At 44.9% G+C, this 22890-nt stretch overlaps 1 protein-coding gene across 8 annotated transcripts in view; it reads left to right on the top strand.

Annotated features, from left to right (window-relative positions):
* SPATA13 (spermatogenesis associated 13) overlaps nucleotides 1–22890 on the top strand; it is a 132779-nt gene that overhangs the window by 68541 nt on the left and 41348 nt on the right. For 5 of the 8 annotated variants that reach the window (XM_038407252.2, XM_038407266.2, XM_043504307.1 and 2 more), the window contains 2 exons: nucleotides 4586–4948; nucleotides 8580–8724. In XM_038407252.2, the coding sequence (XP_038263180.1) occupies nucleotides 4586–4948; nucleotides 8580–8724 (508 nt within the window). Of the gene's footprint in view, nucleotides 1–349; nucleotides 489–4585; nucleotides 4949–8579; nucleotides 8725–22890 lie in introns of those variants that run through there. The other 3 variants (XM_038407284.2, XM_043504309.1, XM_038407293.2) reach the window with 2 other exon arrangements.

Here is a 22890-nt window from a genome sequence, read left to right as displayed (position 1 = left end):
CAGTGGGACTACTTAGCAAGTAACCGATCACCAGTGGGAGTGAAATTATGATTTTGGTTTTGGGAGGATTATGTTCTTTGTTGTATCAGTGCTTTATGTTACCGATTACATATCTAGGCCTAAAAATAACTGTACTTTAACATCATGTATTGGAAAATAGAAATTAAGCACTACTATATGGATCTGCTACTGTACTTTGGGTGGAGTGCTGCAAATCGTGAACAGTCTGTCTGTTTGCACAGGTTTATTGCTCAAGATGGGAGTATGAACAGCAGATTAGGAGCTGATATGTGACGTGTTCTTTCCTTAGTCTAAAAGTACAAGGTCATGGAATGAATGCTTTGCCTTACTAGTTGCACTGCAAGTCTGTTCGGATGTGTTTTTCTCTAAGAAAAAAACTATGTAAAACAAAATATATAATGACTCGAGTCAACTCCCTGCTCTCTCAGTGTGTATGTGGAGATCTATTACCTGTGTCAGATCCTAAGGTAAATCTTTCTAGCACCTTATTTAAATCTGTGTTCTGCTGCTGCTATCAGAGGAGTAGTTTTTAAATGCCAGATCCGCAGCTGGTGCAAACTGATATAGCTTCATTGACTTCAGTGGAGCTAACCTGATTTGCACCAGTTAAAGTACTAGCCATTAGCTAGGATCTATAGATTTGTTTGAGATCAATTTTATTTGCAATAGAATTTATAGTTTACCTATTTGCTCTATTTATAATAAATTTTGCATTGTCAGGGGAATAATTTAATGCAGAATGCTACCTGTATTGATTCCTCCTTCTTATTACAATAATCAGATTAAATATTTAGACTACAAGGAACAATTCCTTCTAGTACCTAAAATTATTGTATACCATGATGCACTCAAAGGACCAACAAAAATTGGCTGCTTAATGATGGTTGACTTCCAAAAAGATGGAACAGACATATCCAAACAAAAGACTGACAAGGGATTTTGCTGTTGCAGATTTCATTGTATATTTCTGGAGGCTGATACTAGATTATGCATGTGTAAGGGGACTGTTGCCCCCTTACTAACATTCAGTGGGGGTGTTTTAGTTGCTAGCTCCCAGTACTAAAAAGGGGGAAGGGTCAATGGGGAATCAGGACCCTGAGACTGGCAGCCCCCAGGAACAATGGGGAGAGGCCAATGCTCCAGGTCAGCCTGAATGATAGGGTGAGCAGGCTAATCAGGGAGTCAGGAGGCCGGGGAGTCCCGTCCTCTGTGTGAGAGGGATTTGCCTGGGTCAGACAGAGTGGGGTTGAGCTAAAGAAAAAGCAGGGGCCCAAGGTAAGCTGGGGCGCAGAGCTGTGCCAGATCCAGAGGGACCAGAAAAGCAGCCCAGAGAGAGCAGACCCTGTTCTGGGAGTAGAGCTGCAGCCCCAAAGCCAGAGGCACAGCCCAGAGAGAGTAGACTTGCCCTGGGAGCAGAGCTGCAGCAACCAGAGCCAGAGGGGCCAGAAAAGCAGCCCAGGAAGCAGGTCAGTGCTGCGAGCAGAGTCACAGAAGCAGCCTGCAGAGCAGACCTGTTCTGGGAGCAGAGCTGCAGCAACCAGAGCCAGAGGGGCCAGAGAAGCAACCCAGGGAGCTGGAGGCAGAGCAGTAGCAGCAGCAGCGCAGAGACAGAGTGGTGGAGCTGGGGCTGGAGCAGTCCGGAGCAGGGTGCGGTGAGCAGCTGGGGAGACTGAGGGGGACCCTGGGCAGGGGTCCCAGCACAGGGAAACGCCTCAGCCAAGAGGCTCTGCAGGTCAGGCTTGGATCATAACCCCGACAGGGCATGGGCGACGCTGTGAAGAAGGGTCCTACCACTTAGAGCCTGAGAGCGTGTGGCCACCACCAGAGCAAGTGTCCAACTCACAGCATCCCTGCAGCACAGCTAGGACCTGAGAAAAAGGCCAGGGACTTGCAAGGAACAGACTGTGAACTGCCCTGACATTCCAGAGACATGTTTGTGATGTTCCCTGCCACAGAGTGGGGTGATGTGTTTCCTTTAACCTTTCTCATTATTCCTTATTCTTTTTAAAATTAATTGTTGATTAAATAACTTGCATTTGCTTTAACTTGTATGTAATGGTCAGTGGGTCAGAGAAGTACCCAGTGCAGAGAGAGTACCCCAGAGTGGGGACAGCCTAGCCCCTGTCCTAGGTGACCACAGCAGGGTTGGGGGTCGAGCCACCCAGGACTCCTGGGCCCAGCCTTGTTGGGGTTACGAGGACTCTGCCAGACAGGAGAGTGGAAGGGGAGTCCTCAAGGGCAGGGAGGCCACTGGGTAAAGGAAGTGGGAGCGAGGACTCAGATCCTTTCGCTAGCCCACTTAACCGGGGTAGTACAGAAGCCAGGAAAGTTCCCCACAAGAGCAGGATTATTCCCCTGCTTACACATGTGCTGTGAATATATAAAATTCCAGCAACGGAAAATGGCTGAAATGTCATGGTGCCTTGCTCTAATTTACAACCAAATATTGTATCTTAAGTGCTTTCCTTGTTTGTTGAATGTGTCATTTCTAATCTTTTAACGTTAGCATAAACGTAATATAGCAGGCTGAAAAATTTGTTAATTAGAAGCACTGAGAAGATAGTACGTATTGTCTAAATTTTAATGCAAGCTGTAATAAAAAAAATTGGCTGAAGGAAAGAGAGGAAGGAAGCAAAAGTAAATAGCACAAGCTTGTAGTATGTGTGAGTTATTGCAACAGAGTCCGCTAGCTCAGCAGTGATTCACTGTAGCCATTTTAGCCTGTCTTTTTTTTTAAGAGCTTTCTAATTCAGCTGTTTGAAATCTCATCAGGCATCCATCCAAATTGGTTGTCAGCCAGAGACAATATTTTCCCTCTCTCTTTCTCTTTTGGTTCTCAATCAAAATTGTTCAAGAAGTTAAGTTGTTTCTCTGCTACAGAGCAGAAATTATGCCATTTGGAGCAGATTCAGCACTTTTCTGGTTCCCGTGTACTATTAAAGCTGCTTAAAAGAGTTTCTGTGCTGCATTTACTATGGGTCGTGCAACAAAGATGGTTTCATTGAAACAGTCTTGGTGGACCAAAATATAGGGCCAAGTTATTCCCTTTGGTGTAAAAATGTGTGTAATGGGACAATTATACCTACAAAATTTTGTTGAATTGGAGGGGCTGCTGTTCTGCCACATGGTTCCCTTACTAAAGCACAAAGGCCAAGGGAAAGACGCTAAGGACTCTGAACTGAATACTGCAGTTCTTTAGAACTGACATCCCTCTATGCACCTACCAAGCTTCCTTCCCCCCAGTATTGGTTGTGTGGCAGGTGGATGTGCTGGCCTGCAGTTGGTTTTCTATCTTTGACTACCTGTATATGTATCTTGTGCTTGTCTTTGGAGGTGTCACAGAGCAGAACTTAATACCAAAAAACTGCTATATTAACCCACAAGTGACTTTGCTATGTAAGCTAAGACCACTTCTACTGAGAGAAAAACGCACAGACCCCCTGCCCTACAAATTCTTCCACAGTTCACCACCCCAAATGCATGCAGATTTTTGCCCTGTGCTAAGCTGCAGCACAGAGGATGCCTGTGGCTATGTACTGTAGACAAGCAAGCAGCCGAGCAGCCTTTTCTCCTCCATTCAACTCCACATCCCTTTTCTATGCAATTTCCATGGGTGTGCTCCCCTACACACTGCCCTGAGGGCCCATAGTGTGCAACATCATCATTTTCAGTGGGTTGATCTTTGCAATTACATTTTATATAGATGTAAATTGTTCTAAATAGATAAATATATTATAAATCAGGCAACACAGTAAGAGTTCAGATTTCCCTTTCAAGCATCCATGCTTTGGCCCTGTAGAAGTGATGAACCAAAGCCCACATTAACTCACAATGAAACTGTCTGAAATTCACTGTTCATGAAAGTAATTAACAATCTGTACGCATCGCACCAGCAGATCTACAACACTTTTAAAGAGGGGGTAAGCACGGTTATCTTCATTTTATTGACGGGAGACTGAAGTCGTCAATCCTATGACTTGGCCATTGTCACACACTAAGCTCCTTGTAGAGACAGGAATAGAGCTCAGTTCCCCTGATTCCCAGACTTGGTGCTCAGTCACCGAGTTCACAGGTACCCTTATTAGCTGCTTGCAGTGTTACCTCTTTTCATTGAGAAAGGAAAATAGAGCAGAATAATACATTTCTGTTGAACATTTGCATAAAACTCTCTACAAAAAAAAATACCGTGTATCATACTTTCTGTGCAGACATTATTTTCAGGCTGTTTGTTCAGCAAATTCGGTATTTATGTCGGGGTCTGTTGCCACTGGGAAGATAATAATCCAATCATAGTAATGTTGTTAGCAATGCTCATTTGCCTAATTCATGCTTATGATTATGGGTCATCGTTAGCCATCGCATACAGTGTAATGTCTCTGTGGCAAAGTTATGTATTTAATTTGTTACTGAAGTGTCAGTTGCATTTATTATAATATGTTGTTGTTTATGGATACTATAACACTTTTATAGCAATTTAAACAATATGCCATATGAAAAACATATTTTAATTTTTTTCTGTATCTGAAAATGCTGTGGCTTATTTGACTTGTTCACCTTTAAAAAGGTTATTGTTGATGACCAGTGGAGGATGTCCCCATCCCTGGATGAAGAAAGGACAGATGCACAAAAGTTCACTCCCAGAAGATGGGGCTCTGGAAAAAGATCTCGGCCAAGGCCACTCTCAGACTATGGTCAGTTGGCAATCAGGAGTTTCTCAATACCAGAAGATTCAGTTGCAGTGGAGTCTCAGAAAACAGACTGTGTAAATGGTGAAAGTCAGCCTGGATTTGCTTCTGTGGAGTCTACAGCTCAAATCAGTACAGTAGGTCACCAAAGAGGGCGAAAACGAAGACCCATCTCTTTAATAGGTGGGATCAGTTTCTATGGGAACAGCCAGACAGAAGAAATAGAAGATCTGCTGACACAAGTAAGATATAAGATGTGCTCTCTGCAAACTACAAAAGACTCTTCCACTTCCTTGCCTTTATCTTCAAGCTAGAAAATAGAGTGGACATTTCCTTTCCTTTCTTCTCTTTTTCCAAGTTGACATCACATACTTTGTTTCACTTTCCTTGTCCTCTAATTTTTTTGTAAAAAAGCCATAACATAAGATCTTGACTTTTGGATAATCTTGCTTGCATTGTAAACTAACCCTCTTTCTTTCTTGGGACGCTATTTCCCGTAGCAGTTTAAAAATGCTTATTTGTCTATAATAAAGTCACATGTATTTTTGATTAGTCTACAACACACAGAATGTAGGATTCAAGTGAGAGGTGCATACAAATAATATTATAAATACAATAAAGTATTCATAATCCTTTGAAACTGAGCCTCTTAAAAAACTTTGGGTATGAACTGCTTGGTATTAGCACACATATAGTTAAATGGATAATCCATTCAAAAACGTTGTAGAACAAACCAGGATCTCAGAATGGATGTCTCAGGGATTTGGTAACATGAAATGGAGTCTTTCCATTGACTTAATGGGCTGTGGCTCAGGTTCAATCTCGTTTGCTTAAATGTGCCTATGAGCAGCAGCTAACCAAAATTGATATAATATGACAGCACTTGGGCAGCTTGTGAGAAATTACTTAGTCCAGTTTCTAATTGACAGATATTCACATTGGAAAAACATGCACTACTTTATTCCTTGGAGAATTCTGCACTACTCTGCAATGCAGCATTTTTCAGAAATTAATGTTGTGCGGGCAGAATTTCCTTTCCCCCCACAAAAATGGGCTGCAGTGCTGTTGGCCACCACTAGGGGCCACTGGACCCACTAGAGCCCAGCTCGCACATCAAGACACTGCAGGGGGAGAGGGAGGGAGCTAGTGGGTTCCTGACAGCTGCAGTTCCCAGCATGCCCTGAGGGAAGGAGAGGGCATTGCATAGGAAATTCCGTGCAAGCCTGGGACTGATCATCAGGCTGTTTCTCTCTCTGGATCCCTGGGCTTTGGGGGAGTGGAAGGGGGCAGAAAAAGAGGAATTGGATTGTCATAGGGATTTCTTCAACTCTCTACTCCTGGGGGAATTTTTTTCTGTCTGTATTGTTACAGACGTACTTGTTGACAGGTATTTTGAAAAAAAAAATAATTGAAACTGGCATGAATATGTGGTATTATGTTGACAAATAAAATTTGCAGAATTTTTCAGAATTTTAAAATACTGTGCGCAGAATTTTTATTTTTTTTTGGCACAGAATTTTTTGGTGCATAATGCCCTCTGGAGTAAGTACTTGAACTGGCCCCACTGTTTGCTATGCTAAGAGGTCAAGGAATGAATAAATTTGGGAAATGAAAGCACCTCTTTCACCCCTAGAGGTAGTTTACAGCACTGAGTTGAGGCAGTGAAAAGAAGCCTGCATAGTTGTACATGTTCTACAGTTAGTAAGAGAACTTTGGTCTCAAATCCTATCCACAATGCATTCTCTCTGTTAACGTGTTCTGCACACAGTGAAAAAGTTTGAGAACCCCTAGTTCAAGTAATTGCTAAATTAACTGAACACAGAGAAAAAATATAGCAATTCCTTTAGAAGTATTTTGAAGTTGTTAAAGAGACCTGATTGCTCGTAGTCTTAATTGTCCTCGTGAGACTCTACCTCGTGCTGGGAAATTCAGTGCAGTGTCATTAAAGCAAAGCCCCCACTGAAAAGAAACAATGATTCCACTCACTGAATGGGAATGCTAAAACAATGACAGGTTTTTCAGAGTTTCCTATGAAAACTATTTTTTAATATGGATATTCTTATGTAGTCCGTAATTCTTTTGCTGTGTAGTATAATGCAGTTATCCTTTACATTTTCCTGATCAAAAATAGCTGGATCCTCCTGTACTCTTTTCCAGCAAAACTGATTGAAATCAATAGAAGTTTTGTCTGTGTACAAACCAATGCTGCAGTCCCTAATAAAACATCTGTATTATTTAATTAGTTCATTAAATACTTAACTTTTTTTGTGTTCATGTGAGCCCTTAACATTATTATCAAATCTATGCCTTCATGAATTGTAAATAAATAATAGTTGGTTTTCAAGAGGTGCTCTTTAATACGGTTTGGGTTTTAAGTCCAACCTACCTTGAAAGGTGCCCCTTATTTCTTATGACTTCCCTTTACTCCCATTGAAGTTCAATGGCAGTTCTTCTGTTGCCTACAAAGGGATCAAGATCAAGGCTTTAATGATTAAATTATAATTGCCCAGGAATAAATACATTAAAAGTAATTGGCATTGTGGATATTGGGTGTTTGTTATAGAAGAATTTGGAGTTGCTTTTCTTGCTTTAGTTCAGTAGTGCAATTCTGAGATATTGATATACCATAGGAGAAAATAATTTGTAAAGAATGAAATAATAACTAGATCATATTAAAATATATCAAGATATTTTTCAAGTCTGGTGTTTGGTAGTTAAATTGCTAGTTTAAATGTATGAAAAAGACTTATGATTGAGGAACACATATATCAGAACTATTTCATAAAGAGCTTTTAAAGCCTAATTTTCATGTAGCAGATTTTTTTTTCTTGAAAGTGTTGAACATCAGTGGAATGTAAAAAAAGCACTGTTAACTCGTTTTGTTTTGTCTGACAGCTTCATGTGGGGGGAAAAAGCTTTCAAGCAATAGTAAATCACTTGTGTCATACCAGTGGGTCAACAAATAGTTCATAGAGAGGATCTGGTGTTTCTGTATGCTTAATTTACGAACCTAAGAGGAAAAACAATTAACAGTCTACACTAGTGAGCTTACAGCAGCACAGCTGTACCGATGCATCTGCACTGCTGTAAGATCGCTCGTGTAGCCGCTATGCCGACAGGAGAGAGCTCACCCGTCAACATCCTAAAACCACCATCACGAACGGCAGTAGCTATGTCGGCAGGAGAAGCTAAAAGGTGCCAAATTTGCGTTAATATAGTCTCATTTCAAATAGGACTACATTAATATGGAGTAGGTACCTTTTAGCTCATGCTAGCAGGGTCTACACAGGGCAGTGACAGTGCAACACTGCAGTTCACACTCCTCTAGTCCAGGGGCCATGCAGACAAGCTCTAAGAAAAAATCAGGTTTAAGATTCTTTTTTGGTTTAACTATAAAATATGTTCCTTAGCAGCAGTACATTTATCTCGAACTACATTCTGGGAAATTAATACACCTGGTTGTATAATTTCTATTCTTTCTTTCTTTTCAGTGTCTCCATTCTGTTACATATTTACAGTTGGCTGACATTACAGTAAACTATTCTGAGATAAGTTAGCTACCAGAGCATTTAGACATGGAATATTATGGAGCGAAGACTATAAAGCAGAATATACAGTGTCACTAAACGTAACAGAAGGTTATGGAGTTTTCAATATAACAGAGAACCTTAATGCTATAAGATATTTACCATAATATTGTGTATGGAATTTGGTGGTCAATCAATTTAATGACTGCTTGAACTAGGGGTTCTTAGTGTCCGTATAGTCAGCTTGAGAGTGTAAGGAAACCCTGTTTCATACCTGTAGCTGTCTTTGGCTTACCGGTAGCTTTTACTTCTAATAATAATGGATTTTTCTTTTTTCTCTCTGTAGCCAATAACACGGCCACCTGTTCCAGCCCACCAAGTTCCCCCATATAAAGCTGTTTCAGCCAGATTCCGGCCCTTCACCTTTTCACAAAGCACCCCCATTGGCCTGGATCGAGTGGGAAGGAGGCGGCAAATGAGAGCATCTAATGGTAAGTTTTACAGGTCTTTTTAAGAGGTTACACACGAAATATGTTACAAAAATGGAGAGAATGGGCCAATTCATCAGTGCCTTGGATGGTGGGTATAAACTTAAAAGAGGATGTAAATCGATGCAAATGGTAAAGTAGCTTATGATGAAGCTGTTTTATTTTATACCTTCCTGTTAGTGCTTGTCCTGCTATGCTCAAGTTACACTTGTGTTGTACACCCACTGAATGTTAAATTGATGTAAGTTGCTCCCCTTTACCACTTGTACTCATATTTTCAATCCATGTACTCCCTGCTGCTCTCTGAAGGCTTGTCTATGTGGGAAGGCAGGCTGCATTAACTAAGGGCTTGTCTACACTGGCACTTTACAGCACTGCAACTTTCTCGCTCAGGGGTGTGAAAAAAACAGTGCAAGGTTCAGCACTGTAAAGTGCCAGTGTAGACAGTGCACCAACACTGGGAGCTATTTGCCTTGTGGAGGTGTGGTTTTGTTTTTTTTTTTTGCCCCGACTACACAGCTACATTAAAGCGCTGCTGTGTCCAGCGCTTTAACGTTGCTAGTGAAGAGGTACCATAAGATGTGAATTTAAAGTCCATTAAAGCACATTAAGCCTTTGTGTGGAGGCTCTCATTCAGAAGTCAAGTGGCAACTGCTGAAAGAGAGTGTTGAGAGGGGGATTTAATGAACTTTAAGTAAGCACTTTAAATTCACACCTTTAATTAATTCAGATTAATTTCCCATGTAGCCAAGCCCTAAATCACCAAAGGATTTGTCCCAGAGATTGGTATGGGAGTTGTAGCTGCCTACCAAAAGGATGAATGTAGTCCATGACATTTATTCAGTTTTATGTGAAGTACAAATCCTTAGAAAGGATCAAAATGCTTTTTTGAAGCAGTCTTTTAATGTCCTTTTGATTTGCCCTTACATTTATTCTCCAGTTCTACTTATCATTAGCATTCGCTTGCCACATTATCTCAAGCTGATAGCAAGAACACTAGTATCTTCTCATAAATCATTAATTTGCAGGAGATGTTAAAAGAAGCTTGGTCAATATCATCTGTCTTCTTTCAGATACTAGAGAGCATCCTCTGAGCAATTTTACTCATTTTTCATTACCAAGGGCCTAAAAAGTCAAAGTGCAGTCTCCACTTCAGGCCCCTTCACTTCAGTATTCTAAAGAATAGCTGCTATAAAGCCACTTGCAACCTTCACTGTACTGCTCCATACATACATGGAGTAAGTAGCGTTGAAATCAGGATCTACTGTGACTGAAGTGGAAGATCTTATCAAATAGCACTTTCAATGTTTCTTTATTAAAAATTAAGAGCATTATTCAAATAACTTTTCAGGAGCCTGTATTTGTTGCAGATTCATACCAGTTCCAAGTCAAATTGTTAACTAGATCATGCAACTTTATCTAAATTCCAGGGAAGGAAGACCCTTAATCCATAAATACATTATTTTAGCTATCAGGGTATTTACATACTGCATGCTAAAATCCACAGAAGACAATCACTGAGATGGTAAAGTAATACTAGGTAAGTATTCAAGATACCTTTAGCCTCTTCTAATGTAATTTCACAACTAGAAATGGAGAGACTGTGTGCCATGGGACCAGCCAATTCTCCTCTGATCACTAGCGGGTGCTCCATGGACCACAATTTGGGAATTACTGGATGTGGTATTGAGATTGTGTGTATAAATATTACAATATTGGAGACAGTTCTAAGCGTAGAAGAATTTATAGTCCAATTGAAATGATTAAGTAGTATCTCTCTCCATGAGTAGTCCCATTGATTCCAGTAGGACTTCTCACTGAGTAAGGAACTAATCCATCGTGAGCTAGGATGGAGAAATCAGGCCTTTAAATATCACAAAGTGGGGATTTTTTTTTAATGTTATGCTTTCTGTTTCATCGTTGGAAAAATAGCATTGGCTAACAAATACAGCTACCTCAGATTAATGTCTTCTTTGTTATTTTAGCTTTAGTATACCCAAGGTTTCATAAATATCAGTGTTTGAGGATAACAGATTATTAAAGTAAGGATTTCTGTCATTTGGGAAAGGAGTGAAATCAAAGCAATGCTGGTCAAATACCTAGATGTTATGTTAGCAAACTAGTTATAATAACTAGAAAAGCCATAAGCGAATAGCTTTCTAAATCAAAGCCCTGATGGCAAGTGGGTGGAATATTAGGAGACAGCAAGAAAAATATATCTATTTTTTCTTAGGCCTGGTCTACAGTACGCGGTTATTTCAGAATTAGCCGAGTTAATTCGAAATACAACTGATTTCGTCCACATCACCAAACAGTTTTTTCGATTTAAAGGGCTCTTTAATCCGATTTCTGTACTCCACCTCGGCAAGTGGAGTATTGCTTAAATTGAGATCGCAGTTCCGGGCTACAGGTACTGTGGATGCAATTCAACGTTATTGGCCTCCAGGAGCTATCCCAGAATGCTCTCTTGTGACCACTCTGGACAACACTCTCAACTCCGATGCACTAGCCAGGTAGTCAGTAAAAGCCCCGGGAACTTTTGAATTTCATTTCCTGTTTGGTCACCATCAGCATAATCCACCATTACAAGCGACCATTCAGAGTCCAACATCACAAGAGACCACGCAGTCCTGGATTAGCAGATGAGCTCCAGCATGGTCCGAACGGGAGGTACTAGATCTCATCGCATGTTGGGGAGACGAATCTGTTATGGCAGAACTACGTTCCAAAAAAAGAAACGAAAATACGCACGCTAAAGTCTCCAAGCCCATGACAGAAAGAGGCTACTCCAGGGACACAGAGCAGTGTCGTACAAAAATCAAGGAGCTCAGGCAAATGTACCAAAAAGCCAGGGAGGTGAACGGGCGCTTTGGGTCACAGCCCCATACATGCCACTTCTACCGTGAGCTGTATGCAATTATGTGGGGTGATGCCACCACTACCCCACCACTGTCCGTGGACACCTGCAAGGGGGTAGTTGCACGGAGCGAGGAGGATAAGTTATTGGAGGACAAAGAGGAGGAGGAGGAAGACAGTGCACAGGCGGCAAGTGGGGAATCCGTTCACCCTCCCTCCCCCCCCCAACCAGGAACTATTCTTAACACTGGAGCCAATAGCCTCCCCCCTCCCAATGTGGGCTCCTGGACCATGACCCTGGAGAAGGCACTTCTGGTGAGTGAGAGCCTGATAGGAGCCACGCGATGGGGGGTGGGGCGAAACCCCGCCGCGCTGGGTTGTTCGTGTTTAGTTTAAAGGGCTCATCCCTGCTCAGAGCCTCATTGGAGCCACACGGGGTGGGTGGGCGGTGTTGTGTGAAGCGATCATCCCAGAGAGCCTGCAGGCCCTCCTTTTATATGTCAAACCCACCAGGCATTGCTTGCTATGGGAAAGGGGGCCTGGCAGTTTGAAAGCATTGAAATGAATGCGGGAGAAGCAGAACACCGTGTGCCCCTAGGGCTTACCATGGCTGCCTGCAAGCTAAATTCTGTTGCCTGGCCACGTGTGATGGCTTACTCACACCAAAGTGACAGGCACTTAGGTATAAGAGGTAAAATGCAACCTTGTACAGAAAGAACATGTGCTGTGTACTATGAATTGCCTGTTTCAATGAGAAAGTGTCCCCTTTGTTCTCTAAAATGTATCTTTTAAAATACTACCCTCCGTTTTTCTCCTCCAGCAGGTGCAAATGTTTCAATGTGGCTCCTATCTGCTTCGTCCCAGAGGCTGGCCCAGATTAGAAGGAGGAAAAAATGAACTCGGGACGACATGTTCGCCGACCTCATGCAGTCCTCCCACACTGATAGGGCCCAGTTGAATGCGTGGAGGCAAACAATTGCGGAGTCCTATAAAGCGTTACATGAACATGAAGAGAGAAGGGACGCGCGTGATGAGAGTAGACAGGATGCTATGGTGAAGCTCATGGGGGAACAAACTGACATGCTCTGCTGTATGGTGGATCTAACGTGGGAAAGGCAGCAAGATCACAGACTGCCGCTGTAGCCCCTGTAAAACCGCCCTCCCTCCTCCCCAAGTTCCATAGCCTCCTCACCCAGATGCCCAAGAACACGGGGGGTGGGGAGGCTACAGGGACCCACACACTCAACCCCTGAGGATTGCACAAGCAGCAGAAAGCTGGCATATCTGAAATTTTGATTTGGTTTCTGGACTTGTCCTTCCCTCCTCCACTCCCATTCCCCAGTCCCCACCCCCGCCCATCATCTACCTTCTGATTTCTCTGTGTGTTGTGCAACAAATAATAAAGAACGTTTTTTAAACAATTGTGACTTTATTTCCTTTCATTTATATATATCTATATCTATATCTATATATAGGGGACGGGTAACTTCAAGAGAAACAAACACAGCTGTCACACTGTACCCTGCCCAGTCATGAAACTGGCTTTCAGAGCTTCTCTGATGCACAGCGTGCCCTGCTGCACTCTTCTAATCGCCCTGTTGTCTGGCTGTGCGAAATTGGCCACAAAGCGAGTTGCCTTAACCTCCCACCCTGCCATAAACGTCTTCCCCTTACTTTCACAGATACTGTGGAGCACACAACAAGCAGCAATTACAATTGGAATATTGGTTGTGCTGAGATCTAACTGAGTCAGTAAGCTGCGCCAGCGCGCTTTCAAATGTGCAAAAGCACATTCTACCACCATTCTGCTCTTGCTCAGCCTATAGTTGAACTGCTCCTTACTACTACTACTACCAGGATGCCTGTGTATGGCTTCATGAGCCATGGCATTAAGGTGTAGGCTGGGTCCCCGAGGATAACTATAGGCATTTCAACATCCCCAACAGTAATTTTCTGGTCTGGGAAGTAAGTCCCTTCCTGCAGCTGTTCAATTGGACCAGAGTTCCTGAAGATGCAAGCATCATGTACCTTTCCCAGCCATCCTACGTTGATGTCGGTGAAACGTCCCTTGTGATTTACCAGTGCTTGCAGCATCATGGAAAAGTACCTCTTGCAGTTTACGTACTGGCCGCCCTGGTGTTCCAGGGTCAAGATAGGGATATGCGTTCTGTCTGTTGCCTTGCCGCAGTTAGGGAACCCCAGTGCATTAAAGCCATCCACAATAGTCTGTGCATTTCCCAAAGTCACTACCCTTGATAGCAGCTGGTCAATGATTGCGTTGGCTACTTGCAGCACAGCAGTCCCCACCATAGATTTGCCCACTCCAAACTGATTCTCGATTGACCGGTAGCTGTCGGGTGTTGCAAGCTTCCATAGGGTTCCACTCACTTCTCAACTGTGAGGGCTGCTCTCATTTTGATGTCTTTGCAGGGGACAGCAAGTCACAAAGGATATGTCTACACTATGAAATTAGGTCGGATTTGTAGAAAGTGTTTGTATACAGTCAAGTGTGTGTCCCCACACAAATGCTCTAAGTGCATGTAGTCAGCGGACTGTGTCCACAGTACCGAGGCAACTGTCAACTTCCAGAGCTTTGCACTGTGGGTAGCTATCCCGCAGTCTCCACCGCCCATTTGAATTCTGGGTAGAAATCTCAGTGCCTGATGGGGCTAAAACATTGTCGCGGGTGGTTCTGGGTACATATTGTCAGGCACCCGTTCCCTCCCTCCCTCCGTAAAAGCAAGGGCAGACAATCGTTTTGCGCCTTTTTTCTTGAGTTACCTGTGCAGACACCATACCACAGCAAGCATGGAGCCACTCAGCTAACCGTCACTGTATGTCTCCTGGGTGCTGGCAGACGTGGTACTGCATTGCTATACATCAGCAGTTTATTGCCTTTTGGCAGCAGACAGTGCAGTATGACTGGTAGCCATCGTCGACGTAGTCCTGGGTGCTCTTTTAACCTGGCACCTGGGCAAACATGGGAGTGACTCGGCCAGGTCATTTCCCTTTTAAGTTTCATCTCATGGCGATTGAGTTCTACCGGCAGTGCACTGTCTTTTAATCTGCAGCTAGCAGAAGACGATGGCCAGTAGTCCTACTGCACCGTCTTCTCCGAGCACCCAGGAGGTGACGATGGCTAGTGGTCGTACTGCACAGTCTGCTGCTAGCAAGATGTATAAAGATAGATAAAGTGGCGCAAAACAAGAAATAGACCAGATTTGTTTTGTATTCATTTTCTCCTCCCTCTGTGAAATCAACGGCCTGCTAAACCCAGTTTTTAGTTCTATCCTTGAGGTTTTGAGTTCTATTCTTGAGGCAGCCATTCAGTTTCTCACAAAGCCACCCTCTTTGTTGATTTTAATTCCCTGTAAGCCAACCTTGTAAGCCATGTCGTCAGTCGCTCTTCCCTCCATCAGGGCAATAGCAGACAATCGTTCTGCACCTTTTTTCTGTGCAGACACCATACCACGGCAAACATGGAGCCCGCTCAGTTCACTTTGGCAATTAGGAGCACATTAAACACCACGCACATTATCCAGCAGTATATGCAGCACCAGAACCTGGCAAAGTGAAACCGGGCGAGTAGGCGACATCAGCGCAATTACGAGAGCGATGAGGACATGGACACAGACTTCTCTCAAAGCACGGGCCCTGGCAATGTGGGCATCATGGTGCTAATGGGGCAGGCTCATGTGGTGTAACGCCAATTCTGGGCCTGGGAAACAAGCACAGACTGGTGGGACCACATAGTGTTGCAGGTCTGGGATGATTCCCAGTGGCTGCGAAACTTTCGCATGCGTAAGGGCACTTCCATGGAACTTTGTGACTTGCTTTCCCCTGCCCTGAGGTGCAAGAATACCAAGATGAGAGCAGCCCTCACAGTTGAGAAGCGAGTGTCAATAGCCCTGTGGAAGCCTGCAATGCGAGACAGCTACCGGTCAGTCGGGAATCAATTTGGAGTAGGCAAGTCTACTGTAGGGGCTGCTGTGATGAAGTAGCCAACGCAATCAAAGATCTGCTGATATCAAGGGTAGTGACCCTGGAAAATGTGCAGGTCATAGTGGATGGCTTTGCTGCAATGGGATTCCCTAACTGTGGTGGGGCCATAGACGGAATCCATATCCCTATCTTGGCACCGGAGCACCAAGCCGGCGAGTACATAAACTGCAAGGGGTACTTTTCAATAGTGCTGCAAGCACTGGTGGATCACAAGGGACGTTTCACCAACATCGATGTGGGATGGCCAGGAAAGGTACATGACGCTCGCATCTTCAGGAACTCTGGTCTGTTTCAAAAGCTGCAGGAAGGGACTTTCTTCCCAGACCAGAAAATAACCGTTGGGGATGTTGAAATGCCTATAGTTATCCTTGGGGACCCAGCCTACCCCTTAATGCCATGACTCATGAAGCCATACATAGGTAGCCTGGAGAGTAGTCAGGAGCTTTTCAACTAAAGGCTGAGCAAGTGCAGAATGGTGGTAGAATGTACATTTGGACGTTTAAAAGCATGCTGGCACAGTTAACTGACTCGGTTAGAGCTCAGCGAAACCAGTATTTCCACTGTTATTACTGCTTGCTGTGTGCTCCACAATATCTGTGAGAGTAAGGGGGAGACGTTTATGGTGGGGCCGGAGGTTGAGGCAAATCGCCTGGCTGCCAGTTACGCACAGCCAGACACCAGGGCGGTTAGAAGAGCACAGGAGGGTGCGGTGCGCATCGGAGAAGCTTTGAAAACCAGTTTCGTGACTGGCCAGGCTACGGTATGAAAGTTCAGTTTGTTTCTCCTTGATGAAACCCCCCACCCCTTGGTTCACTCTACTTCTCTGTAAGCTAACCACCCTCCCCACCTCCCTTCGATCACCGCTTGCAGAGGCAATAAAGTCAGTGTTGCTTCACATTCATGCATTCTTTATTAATTCATCACACAAATAAGGGGATAATTACCAAGGTTGCCCAGGAGGGGTGGTGGAGGAGGGAAGGACAAGGCCAGACAGCACTTTAAAAGTTTAAAACTCATTGAATGCCAGCCTTCTGTTACTTGGGCAATCCTCTGGGGTGGAGTGGCTGGGTGGCCGGAGGCCTCCCCACCGTGTTCTTGGGCGTCTGGGTGAGGAGGCTATGCAACTTGGGGAGGAGGGCGGTTAGTTACACAGGGAATGTAGTGGCGGTCTGTGTTCCTGCTGCCTTTCCTGTAGCTCAATCATAAGCTGGATCATATTAGTTTGATCCTCCAGCAGCCTCAGCATTGAATCCTGCCTCCTCTCATCACACTGCCGCCACCTTTCAGCTTCAGCCCTCTCTTCAGCCCACCACTTACTCTCTTCAGCCCGCCACCTCTCTTCCCAGTCATTTTATGCTTTCCTGCACTCTGACGTTGCCTCCCTCCATGCATTCTTCTGTGCTCTGTCAGTGTGGGAGAACAACATGAGCTCAGAGAACATTTCATCGTGAGTGCATTTTTTTCGCCTTCTAATCTTTGCTAGCTTCTGGGAAGGAGAAGATCCTGTGATCCTTGAAACACATGCAGCTGGTGGAGAAAAAAAAAGGGACAGTGGTATTTGAAAAGACACATTTTATAGAACAATGAGTACACTCTTTCATGGTAAACCTTGCTGTTAATATTACATACATAGCACATGTGCTTTCGTTACAAGGTCACATTACAAGGCCACCCACCGCGTGGCTAACAGCGGGGAACATTTCTGTTCAGTCATAGGCAAACAGGAACGGGCACCTTTGAATGTCCCCTTAAGAAAAGCACCCTATTTCAACCAGGTGACCATGAATGATATCACTCTCCTGAGGATAATACAGAGAGATAAAGAACGGATGTTGTTTGAACGCCAGCAAACATACACTGCAATGCTTTGTTCTACAATGATTCCCGAGTACGTGCTACTGGCCTGGAGTGGTAAAGTGTCCTACCATGTGGATGGAATAAGGCTGCCCTCCCCAGAAACCTTTTGCAAAGGTTTTGGGAATATATCCAGGAGAGCCACGAATGCCAGGGCAAATTAATCATTAAACATGCTGGCTTTTAAACCTTGTATAGTATTTTAAAAGGTACACTCACCAGAGGTCCCTTCTCCGCCTGGTGGGTCCGGGAGGCAGCCCTGGGTGGGTTCAGGGGGTACTGGCTCCAGGTCCAAGGTGAGAAACAGTTGCTGGTTGTCGGGAAAACCAGTTTCTCCACTTGCTTGCTGTGAGCTATCTACAACCTCATCATCATCGTCTTCCTCGTCCCCAAAACCTGCTTCCGTGTTGCCTCCATCTCCATTGAAGGAGTCAAACAACACGGCTGGGGTAGTGGTGGCTGAACCCCCTAAAATGGCATGAAGCTCATCATAGAAGCGGCATGTTTGGGGCTCTGATCCGGAGCAGCCATTGGCCTCTTTGGTTTTCTGGTAGGCTTGCCTCAGCTCCTTAAGTTTCACGCAGCACTGCTTCGGGTCCCTGTTATGGCCTCTGTCCTTCATGCCCTGGGAGATTGTCACAAATGTTTTGGCATTTCGAAAACTGGAACGTAGTTCTGATAGCACGGATTCCTCTCCCCATACAGCGATCAGATCCCGTGCCTCCCGTTCGGTCCATGCTGGAGCTATTTTGTGATTCTGGGACTCCATCGTGGTCACCTCTGCTGATGAGCTCTGCATGGTTACCTGAGCTTGACATACTGGCCAAACAGGAAATTGAAATTCAAAAGTTTGCGGGCCTTTTCCTGTCTATCTGGTCAGTGCATCTGAGTTGAGAGTGCTGTCCAGAGTGGTCACAATGGAGGACTCTGGGATAGCTCCCGGAGGCCAATACCATCTAATTGCGTCCACAGTACCCCAAATTCAACCCAGCAAAACCGATTTCAGCGCTAATCCCCTTGTTGGGGGTGGAGTAAGGAAATCCATTTTAAGAGCCCTTTAAGTCGAAAAAAAGAGCTTTGGAATGTGGACGGGTGCAGGGTTACATCGATTTAACGCTGCTAAATTCGACCTCAACTGCCTACTGTAGACCAGGGCAAAGTTCCATGAAAGTGGCCCTACGCACATGAAAGTTTCGCAGCCACTGGGAATCATCCCATACCCGCAACACTATGCGGTCCCACCAGTCTTGTGCTTGTTTCCCGGGCCCAGAATCAGCGTTCCATGGCATGAACCTGGCCCAGTGCCACCATGATCTCCCAATCGCACATGCTCTGCTTCTGGGAACGTCTGTGTCCATGTCGTCATCACTATCGTAATCGCGTTGTCATCGCTTCCTCGCCTGGTTTTGCAGGTACTGCACATACTGCTGGATAATGTGCGAGGTATTTACAATGGTCAAAACTGCAGCAGAGATCTGAGTGGGCACCATGCTATGGTGCCTGCATGGGTAATCCTGGAAAAAGGGTGCGAAACGTAGGAGAGCAGAGTGCAGCAGAAGAGGTGCTGTTCAGTTCACGATAGCCAAAAAAAGGTGGGAAATGGTTGTCTTCTGTAGTTTTCACGGAGGCAGGAGCCCAGGACAGACAACATGGAGAAGCTCGGTAGCGTGGCAAGAGCGGGAGGGCAGAGTTGGCAGTGGAAGCTGTGCTGCTCGGTTCACGATGGCCAAGCAGAGTTGGCAGGGGAAGCGGTCGATGAGGAAGAGAAAGAGTAGATACTTATAGAAATTACATAGAAAGATGAGAGGAAATGCGAGGTGGATTCATAGTAGCAGGAGAGAAGCAGTGCACCATACTGCACCGTCTGCTGAAAGCAGTAAGGTGTCTGCATGCCAAAAAGGCGCAAAACGATTGTCTGCTGTAGCTTGCACTGCGGGAGAAGCAACTGACGACACACACCCAGAAACACTCGCAAGAATGTTTTTGCCCCATCATGCACTGGGAGCTTAACCCAGAATTCCAATGGGCAGCAGGGGCTGCGGGAAATGTGGGATAGCTACCCAGAGTGCACCACTCTGACATTTGATGCTAGCCTCGGTAAAGTGGACACACTCCGCCAAATTCACACGCTTTAGTGGGGATACACAAGACCGAATGTAAAAAATTGCTTCCGAAAATTCAATTGAATAATTTCAAAATAATTTCGTACTGTAGACGTACCCTTAGTTACAGAAAAGTTTTATCTTGTGTTACCTAATGTAAAATTATAGGCATAGTCAAGGGTGAAAATAATAATAAATTCTTACTGGTATGGGGGCTGGGCTAGGCCAGAAAGGGTGGGGCTGGGGGCGGGGGGTCAGCCTCCCCCAGCCAGCCCATCCGCGCTGCCTGGCCCCCACCGCCTGGGGCCCCAGTGGTGATTGAAAAGGACCCGGGGCTCTGGATGCTGCTGCAGTAGCAGTGGCAGCTGGGAGCCCCAGGCCCTTTTAAATCGCCAGCCCTGGGGGTGATGTGGGGGGGACGACTGACATTAAAGCACTGCTGCAGCGCTTTAACATCATTGCCCCTTTTGCCTCCCCCCTTGTTGGCCCTGCTAGTAGGGTCCCTAAGGGGTGGGGGGAGAAGGGCAGCAACATTAAAGCACTGCTGTATGGGTACACTGTACTGGCCCATACCGGCTCACTTTCACCCTTGGGCATAGTGTACACCCACTAAAGCTGTTTTTTGGGTCTCTGATATACAAGTAGAGTTGATGTTCTTGTTAGGGGTAGCAGGAGAATGTTTGGTGGAAATTTGGATTCAATATTCAGAATTTCCCAACAGACTTAACTCGTGTTTAATTTGGAGTTACAGTTAATGCTAGCTGGACATGAGAGGATTTAAATGACAACTTTTCCTCACCCCCAGCCAATCAGAGTTTCATGTTGGGGTAGGCTACTGTGCAGGAAAAAGATGGAAAGTAAAGGAAAATAAGGTTCTGTCAGGACAACACCACAAATATTGGGAAATGGTCAGGCAGTGGTTGCAGAGAGTTTTTTAAGTAGTTCCAGTGAATAATGGAATGTCACATAGTTAATTTGCCAATTTTTTTACATGTTCTGATATTTTCCCTTCTTCTCTTAAATTGCTGACGCCATAAACTGAACATTTGAGTGGAATTTGGTTAGATGAAACCTACACCTCTACGCCGATATAACGCGGTCCTCAGGAGCCAAAAAATCTTACCATGTTATAGGTGAAACCGCATTATATCGGGGTAGAGGGATTAGAGTGTACAAAGAAGTAACGTGCTTTGAAATTTTACTAGGAAAGATATTTTTATTCTTTTAGGAATACTTGCGAACTAAATCATTTTTGTTAGTAGGGGCAGAGGGTCTCGGGCGGGGGCACGGCAGGGAGGCAGGAGCTGAGTGAAGTGGTGGCGGCGGCGGTGGCAAAACTGTCTAGCCCGTCAGAGTGTGCAGCACCCTCTGGCCGAGGTGCGGGACAGAGGTAGGAGCTGAGCAAAGCGGCGGCAATGGTGGCAAAACCACTCAGCCCGCCGGAGTGCGCAGCAGCCCCTGGCCAGGGCATGAGAGGCGCAGAGCCAAGGCTGCAGCACGGACCCGCTCCCTCCGGCTGCAGGCACCCGGGCTGGGGCATGAACTTCTAGCCATGAGCCGCCCCCCTGGGTCGCCGCAGCCTGGCCGAGCCCCACCGCGCTGCCCCTGCACGTCTGAATCGACCCATGTTCCCCTTTCCCCCATGGCCCCATTATCCAACCCCTCGGCCCCAGCCCAACATCAGCGCAGCTTCCGCCTGAGAAGGAACACTTCTCATGATGTTGTTTCATAGGGGCAACCAGGCCTTGCGTTTCTTTGTTGCACTGCTTGCATTTTGCACGCATGCCTGTCTTACCCACAGGTAGAGGAACTTCATTAAAATATTCCCAAACTGGGTCTCTTTTACGGCCTACTGCCATTATAGGTTTTCTTTTCTAGTGAGAGAATGGTATGGTAGATCTCAAATCAATGAAGGCTACACTCAGAAAGACCTCAAGACTTCTGGAATATGCTGCTCAAACAGTTCCACTTTTTTTCTACTGCCTGTCCCTCCCTTATCACATTTATCTCCAGACTTCTTCTCCTTGTCCTGATCTATTCCGCACCCAACAATCTTATATTCACTGAACTTTCTGAAATTTTGCACTTTTAGAGAGAGGTAAGGGATTGACTCTGTGTACACAAATTTGCAGACAATAGGGTTGAGGTCCGTTATTTCTCACCTCTATATATTTATTTAAAACATTTTTGCTGTTAACAAGCATGTTTTCTCTGGAGAGACAAATCCACAGTTTGAGAACTGCAAAACTGAGCATCTCTGATGGTATTGTTTAGGCTGAACACTGAGTCCCATTGGGTAGTGTGACAAAGTTCCTCCTCTACCTTGGTGGGTCTTGCGCTTATTGGCGGATTTGCTCGCCTTGGAGCTTCACGGCAGCCATCAGCTTGGCTGTTTTTCTGAACCCACAGTCCAGATCGACTCCTCCTGTGTCTGACCAGGAGTTGGGAGGTTTGGGGGGAACCTGGGTCTGCCCTCTACTCCGGGTTCCAGCCCAGGGCTCTGTGGAATGCAGCTGTCTAGAGTGCCTCCTGGAACAGCTGTGCAACAGCTACAACTCCCTGGGCTACTTCCCCATGGCTTCCTCCCAACACCTTCTTTATCCTCACCATAGGACCTTCCTCCTGGTGTCTGATAATGCTTGTACACCTCAGTCCTCCAACAGTATGCGTTCTCACTCTCAGCTCCTAGCACCTCTTGCTCCCAGCTCCTTACACGCGCACCACAAACTGAAGTGAGCTCCTTTTTAAACCCAGGTGTCCTGATTAGCCTGCCTTAATTGATTCTAGCAGCTTCTTGATTGGCTGCAGGTGTTCTAATCAGTCTATCTATCTTAATTGTCTCCAGAAGGTTCCTGATTGTTCTGGAACCTTCCCTGTTACCTTACCCAGGGAAAAGGGACCTACTTTTAACCTGGGGCTAATATATCTGCCTTCTGTTACTCTCCTGTAGCCATCTGGCCCGACCCTGTCACAGTAGATAGAAAGATTAACCTAAATAATCTATACAGAAGCCCCTGGAACCTATAAGATTGGGTCCTTAATCCATGAACTATTGGAACTCATTTACAAAACTTTTCTTAAACGTTACATGAATATATTGTCTCGTACTATAGAATTAGAATGTATAATCCCTATTCCACGATGAGATATCTTTGAGCTATAATGTATCTTAATTAAAACTATTTTTTAAAAAAAGCATTTTATCAAAAAAATCCGATTTAAATAAAAAAATCTGATTTAAAATTTTTTTTTTTTTAAAAACCATTGATTTTTATCCATCCTGGTTGGAAGGAAGTATTCCTTGAGAATAATATTGCAGTGCTGTTCTGGTGCACAAAGAGTGATTTTATGGCTT

This window comes from Dermochelys coriacea, chromosome 1 (assembly GCF_009764565.3).
Source record: "Dermochelys coriacea isolate rDerCor1 chromosome 1, rDerCor1.pri.v4, whole genome shotgun sequence".
Classification (NCBI taxonomy): domain Eukaryota; kingdom Metazoa; phylum Chordata; order Testudines; family Dermochelyidae; genus Dermochelys; species Dermochelys coriacea.
Note: the sequence above shows the minus strand (reverse complement) of the source record. Positions and strands in the feature narration are given on the sequence as shown.